The sequence below is a fragment of the Borostomias antarcticus genome, assembly GCF_949987555.1.
Source record: "Borostomias antarcticus genome assembly, contig: scaffold_224, whole genome shotgun sequence".
In the NCBI taxonomy this organism is placed as follows: Eukaryota; Metazoa; Chordata; class Actinopteri; order Stomiiformes; family Stomiidae; genus Borostomias; species Borostomias antarcticus.
In genome coordinates, this window is record NW_028176163.1 from 55,001 (window position 1) to 70,000 (window position 15,000).

The 15,000-nt window shown below is 45.7% G+C and overlaps 1 protein-coding gene across 1 annotated transcript in view; it reads left to right on the plus strand.

The window, feature by feature from the left end:
- grk6 (G protein-coupled receptor kinase 6) overlaps window positions 1-15,000 on the plus strand; it is a gene marked incomplete at both ends in the record, with an annotated part of 75,860 nt that overhangs the window by 1,110 nt on the left and 59,750 nt on the right. Inside the window, one exon of the mRNA XM_084462668.1 lies at window positions 10,943-11,038. Within this exon, the coding sequence (XP_084318794.1) occupies window positions 10,943-11,038 (96 nt within the window). The remainder of the gene's footprint in view (window positions 1-10,942; window positions 11,039-15,000) is intronic.

Here is a 15,000-nt window from a genome sequence, read left to right on the forward strand (position 1 = left end):
GATTCACTGTGCTTTCTCATCTAACACGCACAATATAGTAAAGAATCAAATTATTAAGAAAAGTTGACATGGCATGTGGTACAAAAAGTCTAATATATCTATACCGTATCGTTAGAGTGTGATAAAACCACCCCCATCTGGTGTGTGTGCTCAGGAATGTTTGACTTTAGGGACATGTTCATTCCCCTCTTGGGGTGGTTGACCCGAGTCTCACGAGGGCCTCTCAGAAGGAACCATCTGTAGGCACACTCTCGGATTCCTGGAACTGGTTCCTTTAATGTTGTGGAGCATAAGGAATAGAAGCAGTTTCTCTCTGATCTGAGGCGTTTCAGTGTTACCAGGACATTCCAGTGTCTGTTAGGTTTGCAAAGGGACAGAACATTTCCTGGAAATTTCTGGAAACTTTCTGGAAATTTACCATGGGAAATTAAGTTTGGGAATTTAGGAAATTTTGGCCTTATTTTCAGCGAGTAAGCCTATAACAGGGTAGCCTCGTGAGACCATCCTGATCTCGCCAGCTCACATTCAGTTTCTCTCGCAAATCAGTCTGGATACTCTCCATAGAGATCAGTTAGTGCCAGATCAGAAAACGGATCTAGTCAATCAGCATTCTATGAGGACATTTCAAACAGATACTCTGGGAGGGTTGAGGTGTGACAACAGCGAGGAGCAGTTGAAGTTAGCTTGTGATAGATAGTGATAGACAGATGGTTCATCCAATCACCTACCAAGTATGTATGAAAGTGCCTGCCCTTCTCCAAACAGTTTCTAATGGATAGTTCCCAGATGGCAATGCGAAGCAAGACAGGGTTTTCTGTGGTGTGACAAACCCTCGATCCGAGATTAAACTAACCACTCTCGGGTAGCGGGGCCCCAATAGGCTGCTACCTCTGGGATCCGGCCATACTCTGACCTGGCCATACTCTGACCTGGCGAGACCAGCGGGCCCTGGAGAGTAGCTACCCTGGAACACAATGCATTAGACCGCTACACCACCATGGATCCCTAGAACAGGGAACTTAAATGTAGTTGGAAGAAAAAACATAAAGTGCAATTCTAGATCTTGCAGGATGATCTTGGTTAAAACAACCTGATTTAATGCAAATTCAGTTGAATTTCAACCCTGTACTGTGCATTCATCCATTACATGTGCAGTGCATTCCTCCATCACATGTGCAGTGCATTCTTCCATCACATGTGCAGTGTATTCCTCCATCACATGTGCAGTGCATTCTTCCATCACATGTGCAGTGCATTCTTCCATCACATGTGCAGTGCATTCCTCCATCACATGTGCAGTGCATTCCTCCATCACATGTGCAGTGCATTCCTCCATCACATGTGCAGTGCATTCTTCCATCACATGTGCAGTGCATTCTTCCATCACATGTGCAGTGCATTCTTCCATCACATGTGCAGTGCATTCTTCCATCACATGTGCAGTCCATTCCTCCATCACATGTGCAGTGCATTCCTCCATCACATGTGCAGTGCATTCCTCCATCACATGTGCAGTGCATTCCTCTATCACATGTGCAGTGCTTTCCTCCATCACATGTGCAGTGCATTCCTCCATCACATGGCAGTGCATTCTTCCATCACATGGCAGTGCATTCCTCCATCACATGTGCAGTGCATTCCTCCATCACATGTGCAGTGCATTCCTCCATCACATGTGCAGTGCATTCTTCCATCACATGTGCAGTGCATTCCTCCATCACATGTGCAGTGCATTCTTCCATCACATGTGCAGTGCATTCCTCCATCACATGTGCAGTGCATTCTTCCATCACATGTGCAGTGCATTCCTCCATCACATGTGCAGTGCATTCTTCCATCACATGTGCAGTGCATTCCTCCATCACATGTGCAGTGCATTCTTCCATCACATGGCAGTGCATTCCTCCATCACATGTGCAGTGCATTCCTCCATCACATGTGCAGTGCATTCCTCCATCACATGCACAGGTATTTCCTAGATCCTGCACACTACGGCAGAACTGGTGAATCCATTAAAGTTCTACTCATGAATAGATTAAGTCAAAGTAATTTTTAAAATTTGTATTAGAAATGTTTGTCTGCATGTCTGCTTATAACAAAACAAAATGTTTATATTTATGTCTGTATGTGACAAGGTAAACACAGTTATAAATAAACCCCAAATTTCCAGTTTATTCCTGTTAATTCCCATCAATTCCTGTTAATTCCGACCTTTGAACATTCCCAGAATTTTGCAGCCCTAGTCTGTGTTGAGGTCTGTGTTTAGGTCTGTGTTGAGGTCTGTGTTGAGGTCTGTGTTAGGTCTGTGTTAGGTCTGTGTTAGGTCTGTGTTGAGGTCTGTGTTGAGGTCTGTGTTAGGTCTGTATTTAGGTCTGTGTTGAGGTCTGTGTTGAGGTCTGTGTTAGGTCTGTGTTAGGTCTGTGTTCAGGTCTGTGTTGAGGTCTGTGTTCAGGTCTGTGTTGAGGTCTGTGTTGAGGTCTGTGTTAGGTCTGTGTTAGGTCTGTGTTGAGGTCTGTGTTGAGGTCTGTGTTAGGTCTGTGTTAGGTCTGTATTTAGGTCTGTGTTGAGGTCTGTGTTGAGGTCTGTGTTAGGTCTGTGTTAGGTCTGTGTTGAGGTCTGTGTTAGGTCTGTGTTCAGGTCTGTGTTGAGGTCTGTGTTGAGGTCTGTGTTGAGGTCTGTGTTAGGTCTGTGTTGAGGTCTGTGTTGAGGTCTGTGTTAGGTCTGTGTTGAGGTCTGTGTTCAGGTCTGTGTTGAGGTCTGTGTTGAGGTCTGTGTTAGGTCTGTATTTAGGTCTGTGTTGAGGTCTGTGTTAGGTCTGTGTTAGGTCTGTGTTAGGTCTGTGTTAGGTCTGTATTTAGGTCTGTGTTGAGGTCTGTGTTGAGGTCTGTGTTAGGTCTGTGTTAGGTCTGTGTTAGGTCTGTTCAGGTCTGTGTTGAGGTCTGTGTTGAGGTCTGTGTTGAGGTCTGTGTTGAGGTCTGTGTTAGGTCTGTGTTAGGTCTGTGTTGAGGTCTGTGTTGAGGTCTGTGTTAGGTCTGTGTTAGGTCTGTATTTAGGTCTGTGTTGAGGTCTGTGTTGAGGTCTGTGTTGAGGTCTGTGTTAGGTCTGTGTTAGGTCTGTGTTAGGTCTGTGTTGAGGTCTGTGTTAGGTCTGTGTTCAGGTCTGTGTTGAGGTCTGTGTTGAGGTCTGTGTTAGGTCTGTGTTGAGGTCTGTGTTGAGGTCTGTGTTAGGTCTGTGTTGAGGTCTGTGTTCAGGTCTGTGTTGAGGTCTGTGTTGAGGTCTGTGTTAGGTCTGTGTTAGGTCTGTATTTAGGTCTGTGTTGAGGTCTGTGTTAGGTCTGTGTTCAGGTCTGTGTTGAGGTCTGTGTTTAGGTCTGTGTTAGGTCTGTGTTCAGGTCTGTGTTGAGGTCTGTGATGGTCTGTGTTAGGTCTGTGTTGAGGTCTGTGTTAGGTCTGTGTTAGGTCTGTGTTGAGGTCTGTGTTGAGGTCTGTGTTAGGTCTGTGTTGAGGTCTGTGTTAGGTCTGTGTTGAGGTCTGTATTTAGGTCTGTGTTGAGGTCTGTGTTGAGGTCTGTGTTGAGGTCTGTGTTGAGGTCTGTGTTGAGGTCTGTATTTAGGTCTGTGTTAAGGTCTGTGTTGAGGTCTGTGTTAGGTCTGTGTTGAGGTCTGTGTTAGGTCTGTGTTGAGGTCTGTATTTAGGTCTGTGTTGAGGTCTGTGTTGAGGTCTGTGTTAGGTCTGTGTTAGGTCTGTGTTAGGTCTGTGTTGAGGTCTGTGTTGAGGTCTGTATTTAGGTCTGTGTTGAGGTCTGTGTTGAGGTCTGTGTTGAGGTCTGTGTTGAGGTCTGTGTTAGGTCTGTGTTGAGGTCTGTGTTGAGGTCTGTGTTAGGTCTGTGTTAGGTCTGTGTTGAGGTCTGTATTTAGGTCTGTGTTGAGGTCTGTGTTGAGGTCTGTATTTAGGTCTGTGTTGAGGTCTGTGTTGAGGTCTGTGTTGAGGTCTGTGTTTAGGTCTGTGTTGAGGTCTGTGTTGAGGTCTGTGTTGAGGTCTGTGTTAGGTCTGTGTTCAGGTTTGTGTTAGGTCTGTTAGGTCTGTGTTGAGGTCTGTGTTAGGTCTGTGTTGAGGTCTGTGTTAGGTCTGTGTTGAGGTCTGTATTTAGGTCTGTGTTAGGTCTGTGTTGAGGTCTGTGTTAGGTCTGTGTTGAGGTCTGTATTTAGGTCTGTGTTAGGTCTGTGTTGAGGTCTGTATTTAGGTCTGTGTTGAGGTCTGTGTTGAGGTCTGTGTTAGGTCTGTGTTTAGGTGCAGACAGGCAAGGCATTAACAGTAATTCACAGTCAGGCTCTTAATACTGGTCATAATCGTGTCTGATAGCACATAGTCAGGTCGGACGAAGCATCACTGTGTATGTTGTCACACCTCACAACGCATAAACAACCCCCTGGACAGCCCATGTGAGTCTGTTGACCGGCCATGTGAGTCTGTTGACCGGCCATGTGAGTCTGTTGACCGGCCATGTGAGTCTGTTGACCGGCCATGTGAGTCTGTTGACCGGCCATGTGAGTCTGTTGACCGGCCATGTGAGTCTGTTGTCCATAGCCAAAGAACATTGTTAGCCACAGGTTCTGTCAATATCCACACTACCAACCACTATTTGAATAGCAGATCTTATGCCATCATAAGATTCCTCTTATTCCTCTTCTTACCATCCTCCCAGAGCTGGTCATCCTACTGTACCATGTAGGTCAATCTGAATGTGCCACTTTGCTTGAGTGGAAGACCTGGATCAATCAGCCTACACAGGTTGGAGATGTATTTACTTAAGTATTTGAGTGTGTGCTTGATTTGAGCATAATTGTATTTGCCCCAGACCTGATGGCCCACTTTGACCAGAGAGGAGGCTGGTGCTGCTCGTGTTGCTCTGGTCATAGGTCATAGGTCACAGGTGTCACTACATCGTTGGGCTGTATTTCCTCCATCCTCACGTGCCGCTCGCTGGATTAATTTCACGTTAGAATTTAGCAGATGCTCTTATCCGCAGTGGCTTACAGAGCAATCAGGGTTAAGTGCCTTGCTCAAGGGCACGGCAACAGATTTTCCTTGGCTTGGGGGATTTGAACCAACGCCCTTTCAGTTACTGGCCCAATGCTAGGCTACCTGCCACTCTGAAGACTCTGGTCCTCTAACTTATAAGCAAGTGTGAACACCTCCTATGGACACAGCTTTAGCCAGCTACACCCCTGGAAAGTGAGCGGTTTGATGGCGTGGGGCGTGGTTGATGGCGTGGGGGTGGTTGTTTTGTTTACTGAGGAGTTTAACCATAACATGTAGGTGGCGTATTGATAAATTGGACTAAAGCCCAGTTCACATACAAGATTTGCAATGTGACGAAACAGTTTTAGAACGTCGCAAAGCACAGTTTTGGGTTACTGTTGCAGGTGGTTGCAAGTTGCAACCGGTCTCGTTGCGAGTCTTGTATGTGAACTGGGCTTAACACTTTAAAGGAAGCTGAAGGTTCCCTCCCTCTAGACTCTCTCCTAATTCTCCTGGTCACATTGTGAATGTGCTACCGTAGCTGCTCATGTCTTGAATGTGGGACTTGTGTCACATCAGGTCTGTGTTAGGTCTGTGTTGAGGTCTGTGTTGAGGTCTGTGTTGAGGTCTGTATTTAGGTCTGTGTTGAGGTCTGTGTTGAGGTCTGTGTTAGGTTGCTACTCATGTCTTGAATGTGGGACTTGTGTCCTGTCTGCTTTGGTGTCTCTAGCCTACAGGATGTCTCTTGTCTGGAGACGCTTGTAGTATTAGCAAAGTTCATAGGCTGTTGTATCATCATATTGCAGCTAAGCTTATTTCCGCCACTCATCCTAAAAACATACCAGTACATCTATACCAGTACATCGATACCAGGACATCTATACCAGCACATCTATACCAGTACATCTATACCAGCACATCTATACCAGTACATCTATACCAGTACATCTATACCAGCACATCTATACCAGCACATCTATACCAGTACATCTATACCAGGGCATCTATACCAGCACATCTATACCAGTACATCTATACCAGGACATCTATACCAGTACATCTATACCAGTACATCTATACCAATACATCTATACCAGCACATCTATACCAGCACATCTATACCAGCACATCTATACCAGCACATCTATACCAGCACATCTATACCAGGACATCTATACCAGCACATCTATACCAGTACATCTATACCAGTACATCTATACCAGTACATCTATACCAGTACATCTATACCAGTACATCTATACCAGCACATCTATACCAGGACATCTATACCAGGACATCTATACCAGGACATCTATACCAGTACATATATACCAGTACATCTATACCAGTACATCTATACCAGGACATCTATACCAGGACATCTATACCAGTACATATATACCAGTACATCTATACCAGTACATCTATACCAGTACATCTATACCAGTACATCTATACCAGTAATACCAGTACATCTATACCAGCACATCTATACCAGGACATCTATACCAGTACATCTATACCAGCACATCTATACCAGGACATCTATACCAGTACATCTATACCAGTACATCTATACCAGTAATACCAGTACATCTATACCAGCACATCTATACCAGGACATCTATACCAGTACATCTATACCAGGACATCTATACCAGTACATCTATACCAGTACATCTATACCAGGACATCTATACCAGTAATACCAGTACATCTATACCAGGACATCTATACCAGTACATCTATACCAGCACATCTATACCAGTACATCTATACCAGGACATCTATACCAGTACATCTATACCAGTACATCTATACCAGTACATCTATACCAGTAATACCAGTACATCTATACCAGGACATCTATACCAGGACATCTATACCAGGACATCTATACCAGTACATCTATACCAGGACATCTATACCAGTACATCTATACCAGGACATCTATACCAGTACATCTATACCAGTACATCTATACCAGGACATCTATACCAGCACATCTATACCAGCACATCTATACCAGTACATCTATACCAGGACATCTATACCAGTACATCTATACCAATACATCTATACCAGGACATCTATACCAGGACATCTATACCAGGACATCTATACCAGGACATCTATACCAGGACATCTATACCAATACATCTATACCAGGACATCTATACCAGTACATCTATACCAGTACATCTATACCAGTACATCTATACCAGTACATCTATACCAGGACATCTATACCAGCACATCTATACCAGCACATCTATACCAGCACATCTATACCAGTACATCTATACCAGGACATCTATACCAGCACATCTATACCAGTACATCTATACCAGTACATCTATACCAATACATCTATACCAGCACATCTATACCAGGACATCTATACCAGGACATCTATACCAGTACATCTATACCAGCACATCTATACCAGGACATCTATACCAGCACATCTATACCAGTACATCTATACCAGGGCATCTATACCAGGACATCTATACCAGTACATCTATACCAGGACATCTATACCAGGACATCTATACCAGGACATCTATACCAGTACATCTATACCAGTACATCTATACCAGCACATCTATACCAGTACATCTATACCAGTACATCTATACCAGCACATCTATACCAGGACATCTATACCAGGACATCTATACCAGCACATCTATACCAGTACATCTATACCAGTACATCTATACCAGGACATCTATACCAGTACATCTATACCAGGACATCTATACCAGTACATCTATACCAGCACATCTATACCAATACATCTATACCAGGACATCTATACCAGGACATCTATACCAGTACATCTATACCAGTACATCTATACCAGGACATCTATACCAATACATCTATACCAGGACATCTATACCAGGACATCTATACCAGTACATCTATACCAGGACATCTATACCAGGTCATCTATACCAGGGCATCTATACCAGTACATCTATACCAGGACATCTATACCAGTACATCTATACCAGCACATCTATACCAGTACATCTATACCAGGACATCTATACCAGGACATCTATACCAGGACATCTATACCAGCACATCTATACCAGGACATCTATAGCAATACATCTATACCAGTACATCTATACCAGGACATCTATACCAGGACATCTATACCAGGACATCTATACCAGTACATCTATACCAGGACATCTATACCAGGGCCCTCTCCACGTGTTCTGGTCTGGAGCTCTCTCCCTCTCCCTCTCCTCCCTCTCCCTCTCCTCTGCCATTGTAGTCTAACACTAAGACAATCCAGACAACAGTACTATACTGTAGGTCCCTGCTCACAATCAGTCAGACAACCAGCCAGTCAGTCAGTCAGTCAGTCAGTCAGTCAGTCAGTCAGTCAGTCAGTCAGTCAGTCAGTCAGTCAACCAGTCAGTCAGTCAGTCAGTCAGTCAGCCAGCCAGTCAGTCAACCAGTCAACCAGTCAGTCAGTCAACCAGTCAGTCAGTCAGTCAGTCAGTCAGTCAGTCAGTCGACTGACTGTCCAGGGGAGGGGAGGGAAGGAGAGGAGTTGAGTTGCGTTATCTCTTTTATCGTACTGGGCTGTGTACGCCCTACACTAAAGCCTGTACACACACACACACACACACACACACACACACACACACACACACACACACACACACACACACACACACACAGTATTTTCCTATGTAAACTAATAGATAAGCTTCATGTCATGAACAGCTCAACAGTTATTAATTTTGAGATAGAAACTATATGACATACTTTATTGGGGGCCAAGCAGCGCAGCTGCTGCAGCACCCATTGTGTTTGTACGTTTTCTTCTTTATTTCTTTATTTCTTCTGCCATGGGAGTCTATGGCAGCCTATAGAACCCTATGGTCAAAAGTTTTTGAAAATTGGCATACTCATTCGGGACAGTGCCCTGAACCTCCTCACCAAGTCTCATGTCCACACCTCGCCCTTTCTAGCGCCACCAATGTGTCAAATTTGGAGGTGCATTTATGCATGCAGCTTTTCTTCAGCAAGTCCAATTTTCAAACTTCAGGTGTCCTACAATTCCTTGGCCCAAGCCGGATTCAATGCACTCTATGACGTCATTGTGGCCATCTTGGATTCTCCGCCATTTTGAATGATGTGCAAAACCCTTAAAATGTATCTCCTCCTAGAAACTTTCACCAATCTGCATGAAAATTGGTGGATGTCATCTATACACCAATGTCTACAAAACATCTACAGGGATTTTTGATTATCCACTGCATTCTCTCGTGACAGCCAATCAAAATTGGCAGAAAAGCTGCAAAACAGGAACTGGGGTCATATCTAAGTAATGTTTTAATCTATCAACACCACATTTGGCACACTCACCCGGGACATACCCATGACATCTGTCACCAAACCTCATGTTGACATCTCGTGCACTCTAGCGCCACCAGCATGTCAAAGTTGGAGTTGCGTTTATGCCAGTAACTTTTGAACTGTATGTCCAATCTTCAAAATGATGGTAGCAATGGCGCATGCTAAGTTCAAAACACCCCATGGTTTCATTATTACTTCATTTGTTTGATTGCAGAATGCAAGGAACACTTTTTGTCTTCTGCACAATTTCGCCAGTTTCAGAGTTGTGAAAGGCGCATTTTGGAAAAAGTCACACATTTTCTAAACTGCCATCCCTCTTCCAATTCTGCTCATACACATATTATATATCAAAACGTTCACACGACTCTTTGGATTCATAAAATCAAAAAAGCTAAGCTCTCCGATGTATATTTTTCACTCTGTGACAGTTCGAATGATGACTCCCCCCCTCCATTGAGTCACACTCTAGAAAATGACAGAATCAGTGTTGTGTCGTCACCTCTCCTACACTTCTGAAGACCGAATGACATATTATACATGGAAATGTTTGCATGATTGTCTGGATTCTGAAGAAGTAAATAGTTGAGCTATGCTATGTACACTTTTCGCCATGTGCCAATTTAAACGACGACACCCCCCCCCCTCACTCAACCGAGAGGAAGCAATTCTTCCAGCTGACATTAATTAAGTGCTCAGGACTCAGACTCGGGGGGTTAGGGAAGGCTAACATGCCTTGTGGACTAGGGAGAATCACTTTTGCAACATCCGGCGTAGCACAGTGGTTAGCATGTCAGCTTTGCAAGCAGCAGGTAAAGAGATCGAATCCCGTTCAACCATATGTCTGACTTTTCAAATTCTCAGAACCATCCATGACCCTTGTCAAACATGTCTCATGTCGCCACGTCAGTCTAGCTGATTCCTTGGCTGCTTGCAGCTAAACTGCTTGGCGCCCACATCCCTGCTTACAGGTATATTTTAATGATGTAACTGTATTATGTTATAAGCACAGTTATAAAGTTTAATAGCCTGGATAATAATAGTAACAAGGCATTTTATTTGTATAGCACTTTTCACTAAGGTCTAAGGGCTTGATTTATTAAGATCCCAGATAAAGCTGAATTGTATCCAAAAGCACACAGAGCACGCCTGAGAAGCTGGACTGGTCAGTAGGTAGCCAGTGTGCTGGACTGACCCAGAGGCAAGGAAACGCAGAGTCACAACAATTTGGTATTACTGGTATTACTGGTATTACTGGTATCATTTCCATTGCCCACCATCCATTTTAAATTAAATGGTTTGGCAAATTTGAACATAAAACACTGCCCAAGTGCAGAACAGAAAATATTTAGATACACAACACATACAACATTATAAAGGCATGAAGGACAGACATTCAACATTATAAGCGTGTTATTGTTGCTATAACTAACCCATCACCCTGTGCTGCTCTATGCTGCTCCTGTCCGAGCGGCCATCCGACAGGTCATCTCCATGCTTCTCTCCTTCATTCATCAAAGCTTCTTCTTTCACAGGTGGTGGAGGAACCAGAAAAGGAAAAAGCAAGAAATGGAAACAAATGCTCCAGTTCCCTCACATCAGCCTGTGTGAGGAGCTCCGGCAGACCACAGGTATGGCCCCTTCCCTTTTCCAGACCACAGGTATGGCCCCTCCCCCTCCCCTTCTCCAGACCACAGGTATGGCCCCTTCCCTTCTCCAGACCACAGGTATGGCCCCTCCCCTTCCCCAGACCACAGGTATGGCCCCTCCCCTTCTCCAGACCACAGGTATGGCCCCTCCCCTTCTCCAGACCACAGGTATGGCCCCTCCCCTTCCCCAGACCACAGGTATAGCCCCTCCCCTTCCCCAGACCACAGGTATGGCCCCTCCCCTTCTCCAGACCACAGGTATGGCCCCTCCCCTTCTCCAGGTAGCTATACTTCATTCACACATAGCGGAGTTCGGCTACACTCCTAGAAAATATACCCTGGCTCCAGCCCCCGAATCGCACGACCACTTTCATTTGGGATTCAGGGTCCGGTGTTGCTCTCGTCCAGAGAGATCTCTCGGTTGGAATTCCAACCAGGTCGCTCAGCGTCCTTTGAATGCGATGACAAATCAGAAAACTCCGAAAACTTCTGCAATGAGAGCGCGTTTAGACTAAACAATGAAATGAAAGGAAATGGCAATTCAGTGTGAGTGTTAGGCTAAAGAAAATAAGTACTGCCTATAAGGCCAGCCTGCTGACTGAAAAAAGAGTTATATAGTACAGTAGAACCATTTGTAATAGTAGTGGAACCCTCTGTAAAAAAAGAACCCTTCTCAGATCAGAAGGAACCAAGATTACAAACAGCACTGAACACTGTCTGTCTGGAACCAAAGGGTTCCTCTACTGTCAAAATGGTTCTTTCTAGTGTAGTACTGTAGGCCTAGTGTTCTAGTGTGTACTGTAGGCCTAGTGTTCTAGTGTGTACTGTAGGTCTAGTGTTCTAGTGTGTACTGTCGGTCTAGTGTTCTAGTGTGTACTGTAGGTCTAGTACTGGCAGATAAAGGGGAGGATACTGACACGCTGCCTTCAGATCGGCTATGAGGTGAGAAGTGCCACAAGCCACATTTTGATTCCATTTGAAGACCTTTATGAATTTGCCACACATCAAGGAGGGCTCATTGAGCATGTAATCTAATGTTGCTAAGCGATATCATGCTGGACATGATGGTGGGAAGTCCCACGCCCCCCCCCTCTAGACATATGGAGCATTCATTGTAGGGAGGTATGCCTGTACCCCCAGTTATCCTATTATATCATCAACACCCATTTCACCAATTAAATTGGGGGGATATTGAAATGGTCTTTGTGTGTTGGTTCATTTGTCAGTCCCACAACATTACCACCGGGGTTGCTCTATCTCGCAATGCTAACGAAAGTGAAAAATAAATACGCTCCCAAATTTAACAGGCTCTTCCTTGGCCTATGTTACTCCGCTTAATCAAGCGTGATGAAAATCGGTCTGGTAGTGTTTCTGTAATCGTTCTGGTAGTGTTTCTGTAATCGTTCTGGTAGTGTTTCTGTAATCGTTCTGGTAGTGTTTCTGTAATCGTTCTGGTAGTGTTTCTGTAATCGTTCTGGTAGTGTTTCTGTAATCGTTCTGGTAGTGTTTCTGTAATCGTTCTGGTAGTGTTTCTGTAATCGGTCTGGTAGTGTTTCTGTAATCGTTCTGGTGGTGTTTCTGTAATCGTTCTGGTAGTGTTTCTGTAATCGTTCTGGTAGTGTTTCTGTAATCGTTCTGGTAGTGTTTCTGTAATCGTTCTGGTAGTGTTTCTGTAATCGTTCTGGTAGTGTTTCTGTAATCGTTCTGGTAGTGTTTCTGTAACCGCTCTGGTAGTGTTTCTGTAATCGTTCTGGTAGTGTTTCTGTAATCGTTCTGGTAGTGTTTCTGTAATCGTTCTGGTAGTGTTTCTGTAATCGGTCTGGTAGTGTTTCTGTAATCGTTCTGGTAGTGTTTCTGTAATCGTTCTGGTAGTGTTTCTGTAATCGTTCTGGTAGTGTTTCTGTAATCGTTCTGGTAGTGTTTCTGTAATCGTTCTGGTAGTGTTTCTGTAATCGTTCTGGTAGTGTTTCTGTAATCGTTCTGGTAGTGTTTCTGTAATCGTTCTGGTAGTGTTTCTGTAATCGTTCTGGTAGTGTTTCTGTAATCATTCTGGTAGTGTTTCTGTAATCGTTCTGGTAGTGTTTCTGTAACCGCTCTGGTAGTGTTTCTGTAATCCTGCTGACAGACAAACAAACAGACCTTTCCAGCTCGGTGCTGTCGGAGGTAGCCATGTTTCCGCTCTGCTTCTTGCCGTCTGATTTTATGTTTATAGGCTACTATACAGTACATACATATATGATAATAGCTAGCAGCACCAACTTCTCAACTTTCCCCTACATATTTACATCCACCCCAACGGAAGCGCAGGGTGAGAGGGAATGTTGTCTGTGTTTTCGGTGTTTCCACCTCCCACGTGTAGGCGGACTCGCCCTCAGAGATGAGTCCGATGAGGGTGGTGTTGTCTGCAGACTTCAGGATCTTGACGGACCGGTGGCTGGAGGTGCAGCTGTTGGTGTTCAGGGAGACGAGTAGAGGGGAAAGAGCACAGCCTTGGGGGGGAGGAGCCTGTGCTGATGGTTCTGGAGTCAGAGACACGCTTGCCCAGTTTCACGTGCTGCTTCCTGTCAGACAGGAAGTCTGTGATCCACCTGCAGGCAGTGGCGTTTCTATCTTATATGGCACCCTGGGCGAACCCCCCCGCTACGGCGGCGCTGACGCGTTGAGATTTAAGGCTTTTCGATTGTGAATGATAAACTGTCAGCAAGTTGTTGAGCGTGGTGGGGGGTGTGGGTGGGGGGTGTGGGGTGCTGACAGGCAATTGTGATTGACGTGCGATTTGTTGACGGGGGGGGGGGGGGGGACGGTGTACCGGTTCACTTCGCAGAGTCGCGGAGATTCGTGGAGTTTTTTCTGCTCCTCTTGCCGCCCCCCCCGAGATGCCACCCCCCCCCCCGAGATGCCATCCCCCCGAGATGCCGTGGGGCGGCTACCCATGTTGCCCATGCCTAAACACGCCACTGCCTGCAGGTGGGGTCGGGCACGGGCGTCTGGGAGAGCACGCCCTCCAGAGTGGACGGGAGGATGGCGTTGAGAGCAGAGCTGAAGTCCTCAAACAGGATCCTGGCGTAGGGGCCTCCTGAGTCCAGGTGCTAGAGAGTGAAGTGGGGGGGCCATGTTTACGGGGTCGTCCACTGACCTGTTGGCTCTGTAGGGGAACCGCAGAGGGTCCAGGAGAGGGTCTGTGACGGATTTGAGATGTGGCAGAACAAGGCGCTCGAAAACCTTCATTGAGGTCAGGGCGACAGGCCTGTAGTCATTGAGGCCATTGATCCTTGCTTTCCTGGGGACAGGGAAGATGGTGGAGGTCTTGGGGACAGGGATGATGGTGGAGGTCTTGGGGACAGGGATGATGGTGGAGGTCTTGAAGCAGGCTGGAACATGGCATGTCTCTAGTGAGGTGTTGAAGATGTCAGTGAACACTGGGAACAGCTGATCAGCACAGTGCTTCGGCGGGGGTTCTGTCTCTTGAACAGACGGTTCACATCCTTCTCTAGGATGGTGAGAGGTTGTGTTGCAGTGGGGGGGGGGGGGGCTGTGGGGAGGACTGGGCCCCTGGTGGGGTGGGGGCTGGCTGGTTGGGGCTGATGAGTGTGTGTGTGTGGTGGGGGAGGGGGGCAGATCCAGGTCATGGGACGGGTCCATGACCCGCCTAAACACGGCCGGGCCGGCCATTCACCTCCATTCATTTTTTGGACAGCTTTTCATGAAACCCAGTGGAGGGGTGTAGCATGGGCCAAAGAATCATACAATTTTGGCGTGCACAGAGCCACGAAATGCATTCAAGGTGGGAAGTCTGTGCTCTCTAGTTGTTATTGCTAGCGATACTGTTTTCTGGATGTCTTGCCTCTTCTTTCTTATGATTGGTCATCAAGTGTCTTTTTCAAAACGTGAACTTGAACACAAAAACATACAAAAAAGCGCAAAGGGTCAGATTTTTGGTGGTG